Here is a 21,422-nt window from a genome sequence, read left to right on the forward strand (position 1 = left end):
AAATTGGAGCAAATTTTACTTTGTTTTGAGATTTTCAGAAGTAAAAAGCAAAAATGTCTAAATTATTATGTTCATCTGGGATCTTGACTGGAGCCTAATTTGCTTTGGTATGTTGATAACACTAAAGGAAGAGAAAATCTGAACAAACTATGAAAATAGCATAAGACAATGATGCCTCTGAGCCATAAATTTGGATAATCTTTACTCCACAAAACACAAAAGATCTGCAAACAACCTCAGGACTACTGTACCCAGTATGACCTTAGCTGTCTGTTAGAAAAATGTGATGTTTTTGATGTTTTAGCAAAATAATATGTAATTTTTTAAAAGGTGGCTTCTTCCATCTTTACAATCATTATTTTTCCTCAAGAAGATGGTTAAAAACTGGTCTATGCATTTACCACTTTAATAATGGTCTACTGCAAAGGTTTTGTTTATCTGGTCTCTATGTAGAATACAAAGAAAAACTTACCTTTTCATTTAAAACCATTAATTATTACTAACTTGTTCTAAATCAAAAGTTATAAAGTGCTTCTCTTCAACCTTAGGTTATAAACTTTTCATTTGTCTCTATAGCTGTGGCTTTTACTTGGTACAGATTAAGAAAAAATTAAGAAACATGATCAATAAATCCGTTTTTTTTTTTTCTATCGACTTTTATTTTAACTTAATGAAAAAAAGCTTTTTGGCAACACTGTTGAGTATTTTCATACTTGTCTCTACTTTGGTTTATAACTTACTCCTGTGAATTTTTTTTGAGTTGCCATTTTACCCAAATTACTTAGTTAAAGTTAATCTTTACTTGCATTATTCTACCAAATGCGTTTTTGGTGTTTGTGTAGTCTAATACTGACCCCTGATTATCACAAAATATTGTCAAGACTTGACGGTGTCTTAGGAAAAGGAAAAACCTTAGAGGTGCAACACATCATTGGTTAATATTAATAAATAGGTTGGGTCACTTCTGTGTTCCTGCATGCACATGTTTGTGTGTGTGTGTGTGTGTTTGTATAAGTTCGTATGTGTGTGTGTCTCTAGCCTGAGGCAACGAGGCCAGCGGCTACAATTACAATGACGGATGTGAAAGAACTGGGTCGGCTTCGCAAGAGATCTACCCCTGGGATGAGAAGACCCGCCAGAGCCCTGAATCAATACCAAGACACATGCACGGGAACGCACGCATATGCAAGGTTCGCATGAAAACATTTACAAACCAGACAGCAAACAAAAAAACAAGAAAAAAAAATGTGCTTTAAACCGCAAGAAATGAAAGTGAGCAAATACTACATGACAAATTTGACGCATTTACTTGTCTCTTATGAACGTGCAGAAATCAGCGTCATCCAAAATTCAGATGATTCACTCTGTCTGCTTCTTACTCAGTGACATTAAGAGGCCCATGCATGTTCGCAGACACGCACACAGCATATCTCTCAGAGCTTTAATCCAGGGTCAGAAAAAGTACAAGCTGATATTTGTGCAGGGCTGTGAAAGCCACACATGGGTAATGTACCACTCCTGTTGCTGCATGCCACTAAATATTGACACATGCTCTTACCTCTAGCAGAAAGCTTCTTGGTGTTGATAATTTTGGCGGCATATTCTTGTCCAGACGAGATCTTCACACATCTCCTTACCACGGAGAATGCACCCCTGGAATGGAACACAAACACAACAAACTTACTTAATGGTACAAAAAAAAAAAAAAAGAGCAAAATGGTGACAAAATAAACCCATCAAAAGTTATACCAGTTGACTAATCAGGGACTTGGATATGGTACTTATATAGGAGTGGCCTCCTTTTCAAAACACAAAAGCAAACCAGTTAAAAGTTGATCATGAAGGAGATATTAATATTTGCAATTTGCGCCTGGCCGTAAAAGAAATTACACCAAGTTCTTTCATATATCAGTATAGAGCTGTGAAAGAAAAAGTGTGGAGCAAGATTTGCGAAATTTGCACCACTTAGACATTTCGCAGTAAATGCGCTAGTATCGAATGGCGACAGACCTGTGTGAACACCACATGCTAAAAGAGCGTTTGAAAAGTCGCGTCATTAGGCGCATTCTTGAACTCGCCATGGTGTGTACGTAGCAATTGTAAGTTGTCTAACTGACTTCTTAATTTCAACCATCTTTTTAAATTGGGCCTAATCACTATATGAAGTGCACAGAAAATTTGGCATAAAACTTCGAGTGCCACTTAACAGCTAGGATACCAAAGGTACATAACCTTCATTTGTCCATAAAACAAAAAATATTGCATCAAGCATTAATGGAAAAAATCATGCAAACTCCTTCTCCACACCTCGAGAGCATCCAAACCTTCTGACATGAACACTGACAGACCTGACAGCTACTGTTGTTTTAGCGTGTGCTGTTCTGGTGTGTCAGGGACACGAGTGAAGATCAAGGAACTAGGTCAGCTATATTTGAAGAGGAGAGAAAAAGAGTACTACATCTTTCATCTTTAAATGATGCCACGGAGTGGTCCACCTGCCTAAGCTCTGTAACCACGCAGGAGCAGGTTTAGGTTTCACCTCCCACAGCTCCAGAATTTGTCGTCAATACCTTTATCCCATGATAGGAAACCACATGTATTGCCGAGGTAGCTGTGGGTGCTTCTAATTATAGCAATGTGGCATTATGAGAAACAAAAATGTTTTCTACTTACTGACTAGTTGCTATTTACACTGGGATGTGTACCATGAGCATGTTATCTAACATCATGTTGAGTGAGCAGCTTGCCACGGAAAGCTTACCTCCGATTTATGGAGGATTTGTTAAAAAGGAAGAAAAAAAAAATCATAGCATAACATATTACATAAGGATGTTAGTTGACTATTCAGTCTAGCTGGGTAGCACGCCACTGTAGAGCACATATGTTTGAGTCCTTCAGGATATAATTTACAGTAGCTGCTCTTGAACTGATGTTAATGAAAGGGCAATGGGGATATGTTCCAAAGTGAGCCAAGCAAAAGCAGCATGGACAGGATGTTTGTGTAACCCTTGTTCTATCCTAGGCATTTTGACATTGGGAGTTGGGTCATCTAGACCCACTAGACAGTGCGCTGAACCTTTTTTCTTCAACGATTTGTGATCTTCACTGGTGTCCATGGATTACATGAAATCTTTCCACCTTTATCCACCTTTGTCATGGTAGGGAGAACACGTCAATGTAAGGGTGGGGTCATCTAAGATAGCACAAGGGTTAAATATATAATAATTATTTGCAAAGAGGTGCAACATTTAAATTAACTAGCACTTTATTTTATCGTCTGTAAAAAATATATTGGACAAATAACTCTATTGAGACTTATTTTCTACATTATTTTAGTTAGTTTAGTTTATGACTTCATACAGACTGCAGATTATCTTCCCATGTTTGAATGGTGTGTTTACGACAATTCTTGTAGCTCAAATTAAAAAACCAAAAGGTTCCAAAAGTGCGACAGACTGGGGACCTGTCCAATGTGTCCACTGCCTTCGGCCGGGATAGGCTCCGGCAGCCCCGTGACCCCGTAAGGGACAAAAAGGAAGAGGATGAATGACTGAATGATTGAAAGGTTCCAAACTTGATATTAAACTTCAGAAGACTCGGACAGAATAAAAGAAAATGTGGGAATACTTAACCAAACAGTTTTTGCTATTGATGCCAAGTATAATGATTTCTGAAGAACAGCATTAGTTCATTTGAAATTCACCTCAGTTGTGAGCAGGACTGTTGGCGCACAGTAAGCCTGCCACTACTTCCAGTCATCCATATGTTTACACTGCCTCCCACTAGAGCTTACAGCCTCTTACATACCCACCCTAACATTACCAGTGCAACAAAAAAGGCGACCAATATCAAGCCATACAGTTTTGATCCAGATACCAACTGGGACGAGAAAAACGAAGATGTTAATGGATCTAGTCATCTACAAGTGGGTGCATCAGAATAGAGTGGACGGGGTTCTTGTGGCCTGCTGATTGTATTTTTTCCCCCTTTTGCTCCTGATTCACAACAATTTGAATAAAGAAATAGTCAAAAATGCAGTTTTAATCTTAATTTTCTCTAAATATGTCCTCCATAATGAGAAAAATGCCACAACAACATGTTAAAAACAACAAAAACACAATTTTCAATGGAGTGGGTCTTTAAGAATTGTTGGCACTAACTCATCTGGGACTGCAAGCCTGAGTGTTTAGGGTAACTATTAAGCATGTAAAAAATAACAAAATATTGCATCAGGAAGAACATTTAAAGCCTAAATGAACACAAAATCAAATTAAACATAATTTGCAAATATGGCTGTCATGATGGATTTACAGAGTCAGATAAAAACACTTGATTTGCTAAGGAGAGACTCCAGGAAACGGCTCAAAAAGGGTGCTGTGCTGTGCTGGGTAATGTAGTTAAAAGAGTAGGAAAAGGGGCTTAAACCATGTTTCAAAAAACCTCTAATATAAATTATGTCCATGACTCTTATTTGGGTGCAAATTAAATTTTAAACGTCTGCTTGCCGTTCATTTCTAAGCATTTTCTGAACTGGTAAAAAATGATTTAAGAATACAAATGACTATATAGATATAATTTTTGAAAATGTCAATGTAGCTATAAAGAGAAATAATAGACATTTTACAACTCAACTGCACCAGTAAGTCTATACTTTGGCAATATGTCACATATTTGCATAATTAGCCAGGATTAGCCTTGCTGTGCACTAACTTAGTGTCAGAAAAATTGTACTGCAGTGCTAAAGGCTAAAGAGAGCTAAAGGGGTCTATTAAAGCAACATGAATGTATTATTAATGATAGGTGGTGAGAGATGAACACCGCAGGAGCATGGGGGGGGGGGTAGTACTGATGGAGGAAGTAGTTCCAATGGATGTTTCCTTTAACACTTTAGGCTTTAGGTGGACTGTATGGTTGGTTTTCTAAAAAGAACCAACTTAAATGGGATTTTTTTTTCTTGGAAGCCTAGACGGACCATAAAGACTGCCCATAAAGGAGGCAGGTATGGCGCATGCATGGGCGCGCGCACTAGTCTCAGAGGGGTGAGGAATTCCCTGCCGGGGCCCTGATAATTGACCGCAGCTCGGCGCTTGGCTTGGGAGTGTGTCATCTTCAATTACATGGTGTGCTGTCGCATTATAGTGCATTTCTGTCACGCTGGAACAGGGTTTAGGAACAGGGGCAACACAAGGAGGGATGGGTTGCCAAATCTCACCGTTGCGCACAAAAACCGATGCTGGTAAAGCGTCGTAACGCTGAGGCTTCTTGCCCTACTGTGGCACTTCAAATGCCAAAATGCAGCATCAGCAGCTGTGCACGATGGAAGAAAATGACAGCGTTCGTTCATGAACACAAAGCAGGGCTTCAGATGTGGGATTAAAGCAAACAGAATGCCATTGCACAGATTAACAAGGATGGATGGGTTTTTTTCTCACCCCCGCATCATAGATTTCTGCGCGCGCGCGCGTGCGCGCTCACGAAAACGACAGACAGTGGAGATCAGCTTCCTAAAACCAAAGCTGCCCATTACATAACCAGGCATCTGACATTTCACAGAGGGATGATTAAAAACAGGCGTCCTTACTTCCCCAGCTCCTCGAATAGCTGATATTCGTCGGTGAATCGCGTGCAGATGGTTAACGCCATCCTGGGTCAGGAGCCAAGAGGTGTAGGTAGAAGTGGATAAGGTGCACTCACGGGCTGTATCCCCCTCGCTCAGTCGGTAACACTACCCGGATTTGTCCTAAACCTGCAAACCAGACGGCACAATTCATGCACCGCTAAAGCGCATCAGCCAGGGCTCTGCTGGAACGATTCCTGCGCCAAAAGCTCTCTGCCTGCTGCTCGGGGGCTTCAGTCTAAAAGCGAAAGCTTCTCGTGCTTTTGAATCTATATTTCTTTAAAATAAAAAAAGAATAGTTCGTTCGTTCACATCCAGCGGCTAGTCACAGTTGGAGGACGAAGCATTTTGTGTACATTTCCAGCGTTGTTGTTTTATATCTCTGTCTGTACGCATCAGCCGCCGCACTATTGCACCTACCCCTGACTGAGCTTCCAGACCCGCCCCTTTTCCTGCATCTCCTCACAGGCCAATAACCAGAAATGCCCTCAAAAATAGAAGGACCCATTTTTGATTCTATTTATAAACAGTAAAAATAATAAAAAATTAAGCCAAACAAAAAATATCTACACGAAAATTAAAACGCATTGTTCCTATGCTTAAATATTGATCAAGGGATAAATGACAGGTTGAAAAATATACTTCAAAAAAGTCTTTTTTCTCCCTCATCTCTAGGCTTTTAAAAAAAAAGTTTTTAAAAACTGCATTCAACTTTTTTTATTCTGTGAGCAAAAAATGATCAAGCCATCATTACAGTTCAATGTGTGGAAACACTTTGATCATGCAGTGTGGTATTTTGATGTGGAAAAACTGTGGGATGAACTTCATGAAACCAAAATGTGAATGGATTTGACATTAATTCTTGTTTTTTTGTACACGTTTTGATTTACACTTTATTATCTTGCAAAAACTCCAAGGAATGTGGAAAACTTCACCTGCACTGTTCAGAAACCCAGATATTTCTGTGAGTCACACTGGTTGAGGTTTTGGCTAAAAATGTCCTGGACCTATATTAGATCAGTGAATCGAATCAAAGCTACAGCACATGCCAACGCATATTTTTTTTATATATGTGTATACGTATATATGCATATTGTCAGGTTCAAGCCTGATGAGCATGAAGGACCCAAAATGCAGAGACAGGAGGCACACAATTCCAAAGCAAGGGGTTTAATATCAAATAAAGTGCTGCAGAGCAGGGAACCCAAAACAAAAACTCTGGTAAACTGGTAAATGGGGCAGAAGGCAAACAGGGAAGAAGACGGTCAGGGAAATGACGATATGATCCAGCACAAGAGGAAGGCAGAGACAGGACTTAAATACAGACAGGACTGACAAGACACAGGTGAACATGATCATGAGAGATTGGGGAAGTAAAACTCAAAACCATGACATAACAGAAAACATTTCAAAATAAAACAGGAAACAGAACTCAAACATGACAGAAACAAAAATGAAGCAAAAACGAAGCCAAAGAAACGCAAACCATGACACTTATCTAAATACCGGCCAATTCAGGGATTTATCTAGTATAAAAATTGTCAACACTTCCCTATCTCCATGCGGTTTTTCCACATCTGACGTGTTTATATATGTACAGATCACTCTGTACACAATTACGCACATTTTTATATTTGCACATTTCATATTTTGCATATTTGCTGTTACGGCTATGGCCGTGTTTGATTTTGTTTGTTCTGTGTTTTGTGTATTTTCTTTTATACCAGAGTGGGACTATGTTGTTTTTGTGGATCTTTGTGTGTGTGTGTCGATGTCTGATGATTTCCAGGTGTGGTGCATGAAGGCGTGGCTCCCATTGGACCCAAACTGATGGAGCAGCCTTCAAAAAAGCCATGTGGACCTCCAGCCTGTGAGAAGGGAGTCTTGCAGCAACATGTCTCCATTGCAGCAACATGTCTCCATTGCAGCAACATGTCTCCATTGCAGCAACATGTCTCCATTGCAGCAACATGTCTCCATTGCAGCAACATGTCTCCATTGCAGCAACATGTCTCCATTGCAGTTTGGTACTCTTTTCCACCTGTTTTGTTGTGTGTTGCACTTTGTGTTTTCTAGTATTTTGTAGTTTTGTGGTTTTGTGCCCACTCTGTTTAGACTTCTGTTTTTTAATTAGGTTCTGTGAAGCTGTAGGGGTGAACTGCCATTTTCTTTAGTACATGTTTTCTCCTGTTTTATTAGTCTAGGGAGGTTAGTGTTTTGTCATTGATTTCCCTTTTCTTTCATTTACAGGTCAGATGACATGTTTTAGTTAGGTGGGGTTTTTGTTTGTTATTTTGGCCTTGGTTCACCCTGAAGCCTTTTTGCTTCACTTTTAGTTATTATAAATAAATGTTGTATTTGTATGGAGATAATTCGTTTGGTGTTTGTGTTACGGTCACTTTGGTAGCCAAAACTTTACTTTTTATGTCATGCTCCTCTAGGGCCCCTAGACACAAAAGGGGGCGTAACACTTCTGTAGTACACTTTGTACCTATTGTACATATTGATATATATATATATATATATATATATTTTTATTATACCTCGTTAGGTTTTGTCTTTGCACTGTAAATAATAATAAAAAATGTATTTATATAGCTGTTTTTACTTTTCCAAAGTGCTGTACAGTTAACAAAAAGACCAGGATTAAAAACAGTATTGAGGTGTTTGACAGTACAACAAAATAAAACAGCACACACACAAAACAGTGATTGCAATTAAAATCAATCAAATCACTAAAATACGTAATATAAGTTTAAATTTAAGAACTATTAAAATCATCAAATGCACCATAGCCTATAAAGGTAGGTTTTTAAAAGAGATTTAAATACTGGTCGGGACACAGCCTGATCTCTTCGGGGAGACTTTTCCAGTGTGTTGGGGTTCTTATAGCAAATGCCTTGTCTCCCTTGTTCTTCTGATTGTGGGATTTTTAAAAAGCTTTTCGCCGAAGATCTAAGATTGCGACCAGGTACATAAGGGACGAGGAGATCAGCTATATATTTAGGGGCCAGACCACAGCATGCTTCAAAAGCAACCATTAAAATCTTAAAATCGATTCTAAAACGGACAGGGAGCCAGCGCAGAGACGCTAAAACCGGAGCTGGGATCCTCTGGGGCTCTCCCTTCCCATCACAGAGGGGGGAGGGCATTAACAGGGTTGGGGAGGGGGGCTCAGATAATATGGCGGGGGAGGAGGGTTGTAGTGGGTAGTGTTATGGGGGGTGACTGTGGGTGCGCGATGATTTCTGGGATGCTCGGGTCGGGTGTCGGGGCTGGCTCGCGGAGACGGGGGTGGTCGGCGGCCCATGGGTTCTCGGGGCCCTGGCGTCGTCCCTGGCCCTTGTCTCGGTGTCCGGCGCCCGGTGGCCCCCATGGCTGCCGCCTGGTACGGCCAAATGCTCCTGTCCTGTGGCCTGGGGGCCGGACGCCGGGTTCGGTTATGCCTTTGGGCGTCGGGGGGGCCCCTGTAGGGAGGCATTCTCTGCGCCTGGCTGGGTGGGTGGGCGATCCCTTCCTCCCCCCCTCCCGGGCTGCCTGGGTCCGGTGCCGTGGGGGTTCCTGGCCTGGGGGTCTGTCCTCCCCTTTCCTGGTCTGGCTGGTCTGGCTGGGTAGGATCTGGTTCCCCTTATGAACACACGGTTCACTTCGGCAACATGCATGTATCTCCACCCCCACGTGCACGTGCACACTGCTCCCTGTATGCTTCATCCATCCTCCTAACCCACAGTGTATTGATGGACAGATATTTTTCGCTCATCTTAGTGTCAGATTTTCACCTTTGATGTAATATTTGTCTTTCCAGCAGATCTGGCATAATTGTTACAGCTTAAAATAATAACTTATTCAAATCAGTACTTGTATCCCCCACTTTCTCACCTCTTTTCCTTTTACTCTCTTCCACCCCCCCCCCCCCTCACATTCTTCCCCTCTCCCTCCCCACACACACTAAATGTAACAAATAAATAAAAAATAATACAACAAAAAGGGGTTAATACAAGTCTACACCCTGGTTTCTCGAAGCTATATAACCTCTTTTTGTTATAGTAAAACCTGTCCAACACAAAAAGCCTTCAGCTCTAATCTGTTTGCTCAGCCGGAAAAAAAAAAACGGAGTAATATGATCTCTCATTCTGGTTTTGGTTAGGAGTGTGGCGGCAGCATTTTGGACAAACTGGAGTTTATGCACACTCTGCTGTGAAAGGTATGTGTAGATTGCGTTACAATAGTCCAAACGGGAAAAAAAAAGCGTGAATCACCATCTCAAGACATTTTTTAGATAGGAGAGGGGACAGGTTTAGGAGACAGATTATATAGGATAATCTGTGTATGTGCCAGAAACAAGATTTGACATGTGTCTCCAAATTCAAAGATCATCCCCAAATTTCTGCAGTTTTTAGAAACATTAATAGACAGAGACTCCAATTTCTGAGCAACACTGTTTTGGGGAGTTTTGTCCATATTCAACTGCAAAACATTTGGAGCCATCCAGGTTTTAATTTCGGCAATAGGTTTAAAGGATAAGTATAGTTGAGTGTCAACGGCATAAAAATAAAAATTGAGACTATTTCAGCATATTGTCTCCTCCAGTGGTAGCATGTAAATTGAAAATAACAGAGGTCACAATACTGAACCCTGGGGAACACTGCATGTCATTTTCACCTTAGATGAGCAAGAATTGCCTGATTAAAAACATTAAAAAACCTGTCAGATAAGTACGGATAAAACCAGTTGAGGACTGTGCCAGAAAACCTATCCAAGATTTCAGATGTTGTAATAAAATTGAGTGGTCACCTGTATCAAATGCTGCACTGAGATCTAAAAGAACTAAAATAGATGATTTTCCACAGTCCACAACATTTAAAAGGTCATTCATTACTCTCAGCAAGGCTGTTTAGGTGCTGTGGTTGGCCTTAAAACTACATTGAAAGGTCTCAAACAGCCCATTGTTATTCAAAAAGGAAATTACCTGCTTAGCCACTAGCTCTTCCAGGATCTTGGCCAAAAAAGGCAATTTTAAAATTGGTCCGTAGTGCTCCAAGCAACTTGGGTCCAAAGAGGGCTTTTTCAGTAGTGGCTGAATCATAGCAGCCTTAAAGTCATCTGGGACTGTGCCAGTTAAAATAGATGTGTTAATTAGGGACAGTATGTGAGAGCTAAGGGATCCATATATTTCTTTAAAAAATCTAACTGGCATAATGTCCAGAGAGCAGTCTTTTCAACTGCCAGACTTTAGCTTTTTGCATCACCAGATCATTGAAATCAACAAAGATTATGATCGCAAAAATCCTTTTTCTGTTATGGTGCCTGTCAGTCTCCTCCCCCTCCCCCTCCTGCTCTGCTCCTGACTCCACCAGCTGGGACCAATTCACCTCATCACCTGCTCTGCTCTTAAGGAGTTCCAGTCCCATTAGCCTACGCCAGTTTGTTGCCCTTTATGGTGACTAAACCTGGTCTCAAGTCTAGCTCATGTTTCCATGGTTAAGTCTGGCCTTGTGTTTAACTTGCCTCTCCCTGTCTCAGGATTCCAGCCTCCAAGTGTCCCCTGTGTGGATGTCAGTCCGAGTCCTCCTACAGTCCGGTGGAAACCTCAAGCTCTGCCAAGCTGCGCTCTTACCCCCAGCCACGCCACTATGGCCTGCCATAAGCCGCTGCCCTCCAAGCCACACCAACTTTCCTGGAAGGAAAAATAAAACTCTTTACTTACCGTTCACCTCCTTGTCCTCATTCTGGGTTTCAGCGTCTGGGTCTGTCAATCCTTCAAGTCATGACATTTTCTTTTCATTTTCATGGACAATTATGCTTTAGAAGGTACAAACGAGCCTTTACTTTCACCAACACCACCTGGTTTTGCTGAATGAAACAGTGAAGTCAATGAAAAAGGAAGAAAATAAGTACAGTATGGGAATTTAAGGAGTGAAAAGATAATCTGTCACAACAAAAGAGAACTTTGCAGCATGCATCTCCCACAATATTATTTAAGTCAGCTCACAAATAGGACACATATAACCAAGGAGTAGAAGAGCAATGTATGACCAAACCTTTTGTAGAGAGGGCCAGATTTGGTGAGGCAAAAATGAGTGAGGGCCAACTATTTGTTCTGCATCCTTTCAACCCTTATAATGACCTTAAATGCAAAGGAACTATGTAATTTTATTTAGTTGCACTTTTTTGACACTTATTTCTTCACACATATAGAACACATTTAAATACATTTGATCAAAATTACTGCAAATTTTCAAATTTAAAGACCAGAAACATGATGCAGAAAAAATGTCTGTTTAGAAAAAAAACTTCTGTCAACATTAAATCTGGGCTAATGTGAAATGTTGCATAAATGTTACTATTAAATGCTCACAGTAAACATTTAAATCATGTAAACAGGAAAAAGAACACAAAGGTATATTATTCCTTCGCACTGAGCTGAGCTCACTCACTCTGCCTTCCTTACCTTGTATTTGGACCTGATCTTCTGTCTTCTGACCCTGACTCTGTTAACTTGCCGCCTGCCCCAACTCTCACCTGGATCTTGACTACCCTGTCTCTCCTCTGATGATCTCATGCCTGTCATTGACCCCTGTCTGCCTGACCCTGATTTTGCGTTGTGGACTTTTAGCTGAGCTGACAAACCTGCTGCCTTTGGACCCAGCCATTTGCCTGTTCTTGTGACAGGCATATTATTGATTTTATGACAGTAGCCCACAGGCCAGTGGGCATTAGGGCTGGACTTTGGACAGCCTGGCTTAGATCATCTACTGGGTTTTGTACTGTAATTGGCAAAATAGTCTTTTGTTGCGACAAATCAGGTTGGATTTCTGGGTATCAATGATTCAGTATATGGCTCCGATTAAGATTTCTTTTTTTTTTTCATTTCCTATTTCTTTTGCTTGGGCTGGTCAAATAGGGTTTGACAAAACCAACACTTTAAACTTAAGAAAGAAAGATATTTAATTTAAAGAAAAACGTATCATTTTTTTTCTTTAAAAAAAAAAAGGAGACTTTAGACTATGCCTTATAGGAAAAAATTATGGAGTCAGATTTTGTCACGCATCCTCCCCCTTACATGTGCAGAAAGCGCTAACGGCAAATGTTTACATGGTGCAGATCAGTGTCATGAAATTTTGGAAAGTTTTTCTTTCTTATCTTCTACTTCCCTTTTTATCGCATGCACGTTGACAGTCCAAATGTATCACATGGGGGCACCTGCACATTCCCAATTGTCTGTTTGTCTGTTGCATTCATCTCTGTTATCATGAGGAGCTTTGATGGGTTCATCAGAACATGCATCTGCACCTCTATTTTTAACTCACATAGTCTCCAGTTTGTCTCAGTTTCTGATTCATTGATGCTATTTCGCCGATTCACCACTTTCCTCCAGCTCAACCAGAAAAGAATGATGTCGGTAGATTACATTCAACACCTTAGTGGTTTTATTACTTAGTAGGGGGTATTTTTCTTCCAGGCAAAATTCTTAATCTCATCTCTTGAGTTCTTTTTTCTATCTTTATTTATGAAAACATGATATTTCTCCAAATTGTTTGTCATTGAGACAATTTAACTTTTTTTTAAGTTATTGTATTTCGTCTTATCCCACAAAACAATCTCTAGAGAGCTGTAATTTTAACAAAATTCTTAAATATTTTTAAACATATTTTAGAGAACAGAATTCTGCTTATGTTATTGTATAAGATTGGTCCATTCACATTAATTACAGTAAAATACTTGGTTTAGTCTAATTGTATTGTAAGGAAAAAAGAATATCAGTGACAGGAGAAAAAAACATCGGCACTACTCAAAACACATTTTACTTTGGATCAAATTTATTGTCATTTTATTTCATTCATAAATTCATACATCAAATATTTATGTCATAAATAGAAGCAGTGCAAAAATAAATAACTTATATCTTAAGTGAAAACGGGGCAAAGTCTCATAAAAACAACTGTACAAATTCATACAAATACAAAGACAAGAAGAGAATAAAAATCCATGTTTGATACAAACAAATTGTGTTCACACTGTTGTCATTTTCAACAAATGAACAAGACGATGAGTTATTATATTAAGGTTTAACGATGTAAGATGCTTTTCGGTGCATGTCTTTAGTTCTTTCTCCTGAAAACCAAAGAAACAGGAAAGAAATTGTTATTCTAAGTTGCAAGGTTTGTTCATCTTTTCTTTAAACAATATTTAACACAAAGATGTCTTATTTGATTCATACCTTGACAAGATCTTCTGAATGACTTTCTTTACCCAGGGAGCCTCTGGGTCCAGGCAAACCTCCTGGCCTGTCTTCAGAGTGGCACTGCAACAAAAAAACATCAGAAGCATGAGAACCTCCTGCCAAAGATTGTTTTTTGAGCACCATAAAAAAAAAAAACTTGCGACAACAAGGCTAAGGTGAAGGTTTTGGGACTTACATGATCTCTGTTTCTTCACAGTGAGAGTTGGGAGCAATCATCTCAATCTTCTGAATGTGGCGGCCGATGCGTTTGCTCTCTGTCTGAATGCAGCGGCAATGCAGCTCCACTCCCAAACTTCTCAGACTCATGGCTGCAGAGAAACAGAAGTGTTAAAAAGTTCCAACTTTGCACACAGGAGCAAAAAAAGTTACAGCGCTGCCTCAGAAACTTACCTTCAGCAATGGCAATAAATCCCAAGAAGACAACAGATAAGATGATAACTTTGTTGGTCGTCATTTTGCTTTTTAAAGCTCTATAGAAACTAAACAAACAAGTTTAAGCAAGCTGTTGCCTTAAGTCCTGTCCGAGGCAAAGCAAAGTTATATTCTTTTAGTGTTATTCTCTTTCCTCTGCTCTTGAAGGTTCTGCTGCTTTCTCTGATTGCTGTTTGAATCCAGCGCTTGCAGACCCCTCTGCTTTTATACCTCAGTGAAGTGAGTCACTTCCCTATCTCCAGTAGGAGTTTCGCAATATCGGAGTTCCTGCTCAGTGGGAAATTTTCTCTGTTGTTGATGCCAGCCCATTGTAATAACTTTGGATTAGCAAAAGTAGTCACATGACTAAAACTGACAGTCCCACAAGGGTCAATGGAGGAAATAAAATCAGTGGAGCTAAAACCTGATTTATATTAAAGGAGTCATATAATGTGTTTCCTTGTACATGTTAAGAATTCTGACAAAAGACTATGGCATGAAACTGGTTAACCAATAACTGACTCACAAATGTAATAAAAGGACAGTAAGATGCAATGCATGAGCCGTTAATTAATCAACATCCTGTAACATTTTGACTCTGTCATAAATATAAAATAAACGTACTTCCTTAATGCTTGTGTGTTATTCCCACTGATTTCTTCTTATTTTTTGAGTGCCTACATTTTTAAGTGAAAGCTATTTAATTGATCAAATGTAAAACAAATCTATGACTAATATGTCATTGACTAATAAATACTAATGTTTTCATGTTTTTATTTTTTATTTAGCATATATTCTAACCTAAATCAATTGTTAAATAATTTAACAAACATCATTGTACGGGGAAAAAGCGCACAACTGGACTAGATTTATCTATTTTTTTTATCATTGCGGACCTTTCAGTTCTTTGAAAAGCCTTCTCAATTCTGAAAACCTTTTAGGGAAGTAAAAATTATACATTTCTGTTATCCGTATTGTGCTGGTCACATGCATTTTCACTTGTTTAAACACATGAATTGGTTTTAACTGAAGCAAAAACTAAAATCCAAAACTTTTCACAGGTGATCAACACGTGTTGTGTGGTGACACCCTTCCTGTTTTTCACTTTCACATGTTGAAAGCCTAGCCAACCAAAAAAAAGAATATTTGTTTATGATTTTTGGATAATTTTACCCATTGTACTTTGGCTTATACAACAAACAGAAATAGCTTAAAGAGTGCCTCCTGTTACCTGCACAAAATGGATATTTAAAAAAAAAAAGCCAAAGCAGGTAATTTGAATAAAATGACACTATAATGATGAATACATTTGTCACAACAAGACCTTTTTGTTTTTGGGGGATGTTGCTCAACACGACTGGGATCTTTGTGAGTGCAACTGCAGTGACGTTGTAACAGCTCCAAGGCATATTCCCATGAAAAGTTTTTGGCATCTTGTCTGGTGTTGTCTTAATGATTTCACACATGCCAGGAATGTCAGAACATGAGTGTGTTCACCGCAGAGCTCCAAAGATATAGATTTTCAAAAATGCATATTTGTATCCATTTCTCAAGTCTTCTTGCCTTGAGATTTGGGCTCCAGGAAATTTTCTAAGAAATCTTTAAACGCCTGATTCAAGGATCCCAAAAGCTAACCGTACCAATATATTCTTTTTACAAATATGTAATAGAAGGGAGTGTACAAAGTCCAAGCCATTACATACATATATTTATTTTTCATAAAATAAAATATCTCAAATATAATCTTTAAAAAAAAGTAAAATCCATGTATATTTTGTTAAATCTATTACCGGATTTACAAGTTACATTTGTTTTACAATCATTGTAACTGAAATAACTGCAAAAAAAGGTAGAGTTGCACAGTATTTTTTTTTACATGGTGTAGATCATGCATGAGTGTACTTTATCATTAGATAAAACAGATAGTGTAACGTATTATGAATTCTTATGAGCTTACTCAATTCCCTTGTCATGTAGGGTTAAGAAAATAATTTCCCTCTGCAGACAAACCCCTTCAGATACAAAGCACATAGGTCTGAGGCAATGATCCAGAGAGTGAAGTTACTTCCATTTTTATGGACTTCTTTTTTTAAATGTTTACAATTGAATCTGTTCGTACAAAAGGGGCCCAAGTCCACTTCTTTCTCTTTCGGCTTTTCCCATCAGGGGTCGCCACAGCGAATCATCCTTTTCCACCTCACTCTATCATGGACATCTTCTACCCTAACATTAGCCAACTTCATGTCCTCTGTTAAGACATCCATGTATCTCCTCTTTGGCCGTCCTCTTGCCCTCCTGCCAGGCAGCTCCATCTCCAACATCCTTCTACCAATATATCCACTATCCCTCCTCTGAACATGTCCAAACCATCTCAGTCTGGCTTCTCTGACTTTGTCGCTGACATAGGCAACATGAGCCGTCCCTCTGATGTACTCGTTCCTTATCCTGTCTAACCTGGTCACTCCTAAGGAGAACCTCAACATCTTCATCTCCGCTACCTCCATCAGCCTCAGTCCACAATTTTTCAAAATAGAGATATTATATGTTCTATGGTCTTCAAGGGAAAGGCTATCTGATTATGTGCAAAAAAGTCCCAAGTCTATTGTAATTTATTGACTATGCTTGACATTTAAAATGCATTAAGTGCAGAATTCCTGGACTTGGGCCTCTCTTGCATGGGTTTTGCTTTATCCCATAGATGGCAGCACTAGTTATCCAATATGGCAGCGCCCCTGTTTAATTCAAGAAGGGCCCAAGTCCAGAGACTTTAGTTTACTAGTCCTCTGAAATTATAAAAGTGAGGTGCTTCATATTATAGCATTTGTAAGCTATGAACTGGTGCTAAATCTGGGTAAAGTATTAATAATTTGGTGTAGCCTCCCTTTAAGCTATGCAATTAAAAATCATTCGCTGGAAAAACAAACCTCTTGGACTTGGGCCTCTTTTGAACTAACCGATTCAATTCCTCAAAGGGTAGAAGGGGAGCTTCCGTTCATCCAAAAAGATTTACATGACTGGAGCGTGAGATATTGCTTGGAGGAATGCAGACAGTTGTTGAAAATTCCTGGAAAAGTCAAGGAGTTCAGTGACTTATTGACGGCAGGAGATAAGAAGACAAGAAAAGGGCTCAAACGGACTGCCAGACAACCCACCCACTACACATATACATTCACAGGAAAAATAAAACGTCAAATGAGGTTATCTGTTCCGAGATAGGTGGCCTTGCAGGTTAAATTCCACAATGGTGTCTTGCTTTTAACATGTCTCAACAAGCTGTGGTGTCAGAAATGTTATTATAAAATAATTGTTGGGAATAACATTCAAATTATCCCACAGCTAAGTGCTTTAAGAGAGTTATAATTTAGCTCCAATTAATTTATATTTGAGCTAAAACAAAATACCTTTTGGTGTTGAAAAAGTACCATTTTAATATATATGGACAAAAATACATTTTACAAAGTCACTGAGTGGTACCAGATATATAAGTAAGAAATGGTAAATTGCTTGCAGTTGATTGGCTCCAGATTTTGTTATTATGTTCTCTGTTGGTTTACTCATTTGAAACTAAATCAAATGGGAGATTTCTCTCTGTCAAGTTTCATCAGTTACAACATCCAAAATAATTCTGTGTTTAAAACAAAATACAAAGGAAAGGGGAAAAAAGTAGGTTCTCTTCAATTAAATATCATGCAAGCTCATTTCCAAGGAATTTCCTCGAGCTAATTGAAAATTGACAACATTTCTCAGTGAAAAAGTCATTTTATGAGCTCCCTTCTTTCAAAAGAATGAAGGAGGGATTTATACGCGCATAAGAAGTGTTTGCAGAGCAGACTTGCCCAACAGTTTACTGCTGCAGAGAAAACAGTTGAGGTTTGCAGAAACGAAATAAATTTGGCTCCACATTTTTAAACCAGCAATCTTTTTTTCTGAAGCCGAAAATGTTTCCCACCGTTTTTGTGACACTTTTGGTTGTCCTAAAACTACAGGAAGGTGAGTGTTTACACAGTGCATCCTTACAATTTCAACAGAATATCTTTACATGCATCCAAGTGTTAAATGACCGTTGTTGCAGGCACAGGTGTTGGGGTTCAAGGAATAAATCTGCGATGCCAATGCATCACAAAAGAGAAAACACCAATAGGGCGCCTCATAGGAGCGGTGGAAGTGAACCCTGCAAGCTCCCACTGCAAGGAAGTTGAAATCATGTAAGTCCAAATAATTAGTACATATAAAAGATTTAAGGATGTCTTTCTCAATTTGTATACTAAACAAGACTTTTCATAAGCTCACAAGGACTCAGACTTTCTTTCATGCCTTGATCCTGCAGTGCAACTTTTGCAAAGAACGGAAAGAAGATTTGCCTGGACCCTGAAGCCCCATGGGTCAAAAAAGTGGTGAATGCAATGAGGAAACTTCCTGGGTAAGTATATATGTAAACAGAGTGTAAATAGATATGATCATGAGCCACGTTTCTGAGAAACAACACTGGATTCTTCATAATTAGAACAAGCAGTAAACCTTGCTTTAAAAAAGACTTAGCAATACTTGGAAAGTTTATTAAATTAATGTAACTAGAATATTTATAGTTATGCAAGAGTCCTTCAGTGCAGTGTGTGTGTATGTGTTTTACATACTTCATCTAGAATGTATTCAAAAATGATTTTTTTTTATTGCATAAATGTAATTTATAATAAATAAAAAAGTTCATTTTATGTTAGCAAATAAGTTTTCTTTTCTTTTATTCTAAAAAAAATCCCATCTAATTTCCTTTTTCTCTAGGTGGACACCTTGAAGAGCCGACCTCTGCTTACTTTTCAACATGGAAAAGAAAAACAATTAGAATCTTGGACTACAATACGGTTCCTTTTTTTAGAAACACACATGCGGAAGCTTTGGCTTCCAAGAAAACAGTATGGGTGAAGAGAAGTGACATAAAGTCATAATTGTTTTTTCACAAGAAGATACCAGATAAAGTTAGCAGGAATAGGCTGATGCTTTTGTTTTGATCACAAAGAAGGACATAAATATCTAAATGACTTAAAAATGTTTTGTTTATAAATTTTTTGTCTTTAATTCACCCTGACTTGAGAGCAGCTGAAAAAAATTCCAATGTACCTGTTTTACATGTACAAATGGTAATAAATCTCTTATCCTTATCCTCCTCTCACTTTTTTCTCCCTTCCAAAACAAGTTTTATTTAGTCATGGTTATATCTTTGCATCTGTTTAGGTTATTTCTTCATATAATCTAAGTATGAGCTTTTTAATTTTTATTTTCACTTCATACAATAAAACTACAAAACATTTTTTTCTTCAAACAGCATATTGTTCTGCAAAGTGATCTGTCAACCCTTTTATTAACTGCTAACTTTTGCATGTGAACCATTTGAGTCCTCATTCATTGCTCTTTCACTCGGGTCCTTTTGCGGGTCTGAACCTGCAGGGATATGAAATTGAAAGGTGGTTTTACTTTTAAGAAGCTTAGCATGTCCAACAGAATCCTTCACTTTCCCACTTTTGCATGACGAGTTTTGCAGAAGTGGGAATGTTTAGTGTGTTATTTCCCCTTTTTATAAAGACAGATGAATTAACTGAAAAGCACAAAATGCAATTTTGAAAACTAACGTTTTACTTCAGATTTTGCACTATGTTTCATAAAAGCAGTTTAGTCGAACTGGCTGCAGAGGGACATCGCCATCTGTTGGTCAAAGTATAAATAAGTGTAATGTAAATGTAAATCATCAGAGTTATCCACCTATGTGGCTCCACCGGAGCATTTAAAAATGACACTGTGTAATTTCCTTCAAACTACACAGATATTAAGCTAATTTTCTTTGCATCACTGAAGTGAAATGCTTCCCGCCTCACAGCACAGTCAAGTTAGATATATGTTGAAAGCCAAAAACATTTTAAGTATTAACGTTCTTGTGGATAAAGCTCATTGGCCATTTCTGCCATTTTCAGAAGGACATTTATAAAATTCCACCAGTACATAAGTATTTTTTATAAATGCCTCTGGAAAAATATTCACTTTGTTAATTATGTCTTGTAGTTTTCTTGAAGGCTTTGCCATGCGCCAAAGCCTTCTTTGTATTCCATTACATTTTTTTAATGTTTTCCATATTAGTTTAGTTTAGTTTAGTTTTCCACAATGTGTCACAAACAACAAAATCACCTCACATATTGGAATGGCCAGATCAGTCTTTTCTGATCCTTAACAATATATCCATAAGTATAAACATCTGTCTGTCTGACAGGGAAATCTAGTTTATCTATGTTTTTTATTATTATCATTAAATTTTGAGATACTCAACTAAAGTTGGAAAGATAAAACTTTTAAAAAGTACATTTATGAAATAGTTATTCTCTTTACTATATGTCTCACTAATCTAATCCATATTTGTTTTAAAGCAATTTAACACTATAAGGAATGCTGTGCAGATAAACAAAAATAAAAAAGAGCACATAAACATTAAAAAAAATGTAAAAGTAAATATTAATTAAAATGGGGCTCTAGAAGGCAACGCATAACTAAAACAATTAAAAGAAATAAATAAAATAAATTATAATTTACCATAAATAAATAAAACTTTAATAATTACCACTTATTGCTAAAGGGTCAAGAAAAACAGATTTATTCTAGCTCTTGCTTTAAGTCAGACTCAGATCATCTTTTAGTCTATTGTAAAAGCATTCCAGGGGCTCTTTAATTATGATTATGCGTTTTTTAGTCAAAATCTAAAAAAAACTAAACTGTGTCATTTTGTAGGACAGTTCCTTCAGAGCTGCAGCGGTTCATTTGTAATTTACCTCTGATTTGGAGTAGAGTAAGCCTGCCCTCACTTTCTGTCATCCATCTGTTTACATGCTCTCCCGCTAGCTTATAGCCTCTCACAACCCCGACCTTGCAATGAAATGGCGAACAGTATTGGACCTATCCAGCCGTACAGTTCTCAGCCAGATTCCATCTTAGACGTGGGCAATAAAGACATAAATTGATAAACTTCACAATGGAGCTTGCGGCTTGCCGCAGTAGGTGCTACGTTACATCTATTAGCTATTTCCAACTTCATTTTTTTTTGTCAGCTGCTGATTCACAACAATTTGAGTGAAGTACTAAGAAATGCAGTTTCAATCTAATTTTTTTTTT

General features: G+C 38.3%; 3 protein-coding genes across 15 annotated transcripts in view; 1 reads left to right on the top strand and 2 right to left on the bottom strand.

The window, feature by feature from the left end:
• The window catches only part of LOC101168431 (calcium/calmodulin-dependent protein kinase type II delta 2 chain), a 42,833-nt gene extending 36,767 nt beyond the window's left edge, over positions 1-6,066 (bottom strand). For all 12 annotated transcript variants that reach the window (XR_002873506.1, XM_023956377.1, XM_023956353.1 and 9 more), the window contains exons 1-2: positions 5,582-6,066; positions 1,559-1,653 (exon numbers count right to left, since the gene is read on the bottom strand). Coding sequence is in view for 11 of the 12 variants with exons in the window: in XM_023956377.1 (XP_023812145.1) it covers positions 1,559-1,653; positions 5,582-5,643 (157 nt within the window). In the remaining variant the exon portion in view is untranslated. The remainder of the gene's footprint in view (positions 1-1,558; positions 1,654-5,581) is intronic.
• A 7,349-nt stretch (positions 6,067-13,415) lies between these two features.
• LOC101162901 (permeability factor 2) lies at positions 13,416-14,488 on the bottom strand. Its single transcript, XM_004065727.4, has 4 exons — positions 14,253-14,488; positions 14,038-14,170; positions 13,839-13,922; positions 13,416-13,732 (listed from the first exon to the last, which is right to left on the bottom strand). Exons 1-4 carry the CDS (start codon positions 14,314-14,316, stop codon positions 13,720-13,722), a joined length of 294 nt encoding a protein of 97 aa, XP_004065775.1. The 5' UTR covers positions 14,317-14,488; the 3' UTR covers positions 13,416-13,719.
• A 3,596-nt stretch (positions 14,489-18,084) lies between these two features.
• On the top strand, positions 18,085-19,429 carry LOC101163143 (interleukin-8-like). Of its 2 annotated transcripts, XR_908765.3 has the most exons (5): positions 18,093-18,263; positions 18,346-18,478; positions 18,601-18,693; positions 19,053-19,134; positions 19,183-19,429. XR_908765.3 is itself a non-coding variant. In XM_004065728.4 (4 exons), exons 1-4 carry the CDS (start codon positions 18,212-18,214, stop codon positions 19,063-19,065), a joined length of 291 nt encoding a protein of 96 aa, XP_004065776.1. In that variant the 5' UTR covers positions 18,085-18,211; the 3' UTR covers positions 19,066-19,429. The 2 variants fall into 2 exon arrangements, 1 of the variants encoding a protein (XP_004065776.1); XM_004065728.4 differs by having other exon boundaries at positions 18,085-18,263; positions 19,053-19,429.
• Positions 19,430-21,422: the final 1,993 nt, after the last annotated feature.

Source organism: Oryzias latipes, chromosome 1, assembly GCF_002234675.1.
Source record: "Oryzias latipes chromosome 1, ASM223467v1".
Taxonomy (NCBI): domain Eukaryota; kingdom Metazoa; phylum Chordata; class Actinopteri; order Beloniformes; family Adrianichthyidae; genus Oryzias; species Oryzias latipes.

Coding starts and splice junctions, on each gene's coding strand:
- LOC101162901 (XM_004065727.4), bottom strand. CDS start 14,316: ATGACGACCAACAAAGTTATCATCTTATCTGTTGTCTTCTTGGGATTT. Junction 14,171..14,252: donor ATTTATTGCCATTGCTGAAG/GTAAGTTTCTGA, acceptor GTTTCTCTGCAG/CCATGAGTCTGAGAAGTTTG. Junction 13,923..14,037: donor TGTGAAGAAACAGAGATCAT/GTAAGTCCCAAA, acceptor TTTTTGTTGCAG/TGCCACTCTGAAGACAGGCC.
- LOC101163143 (XM_004065728.4), top strand. CDS start 18,212: ATGTTTCCCACCGTTTTTGTGACACTTTTGGTTGTCCTAAAACTACAG. Junction 18,264..18,345: donor TGTCCTAAAACTACAGGAAG/GTGAGTGTTTAC, acceptor CCGTTGTTGCAG/GCACAGGTGTTGGGGTTCAA. Junction 18,479..18,600: donor TGCAAGGAAGTTGAAATCAT/GTAAGTCCAAAT, acceptor TTGATCCTGCAG/TGCAACTTTTGCAAAGAACG.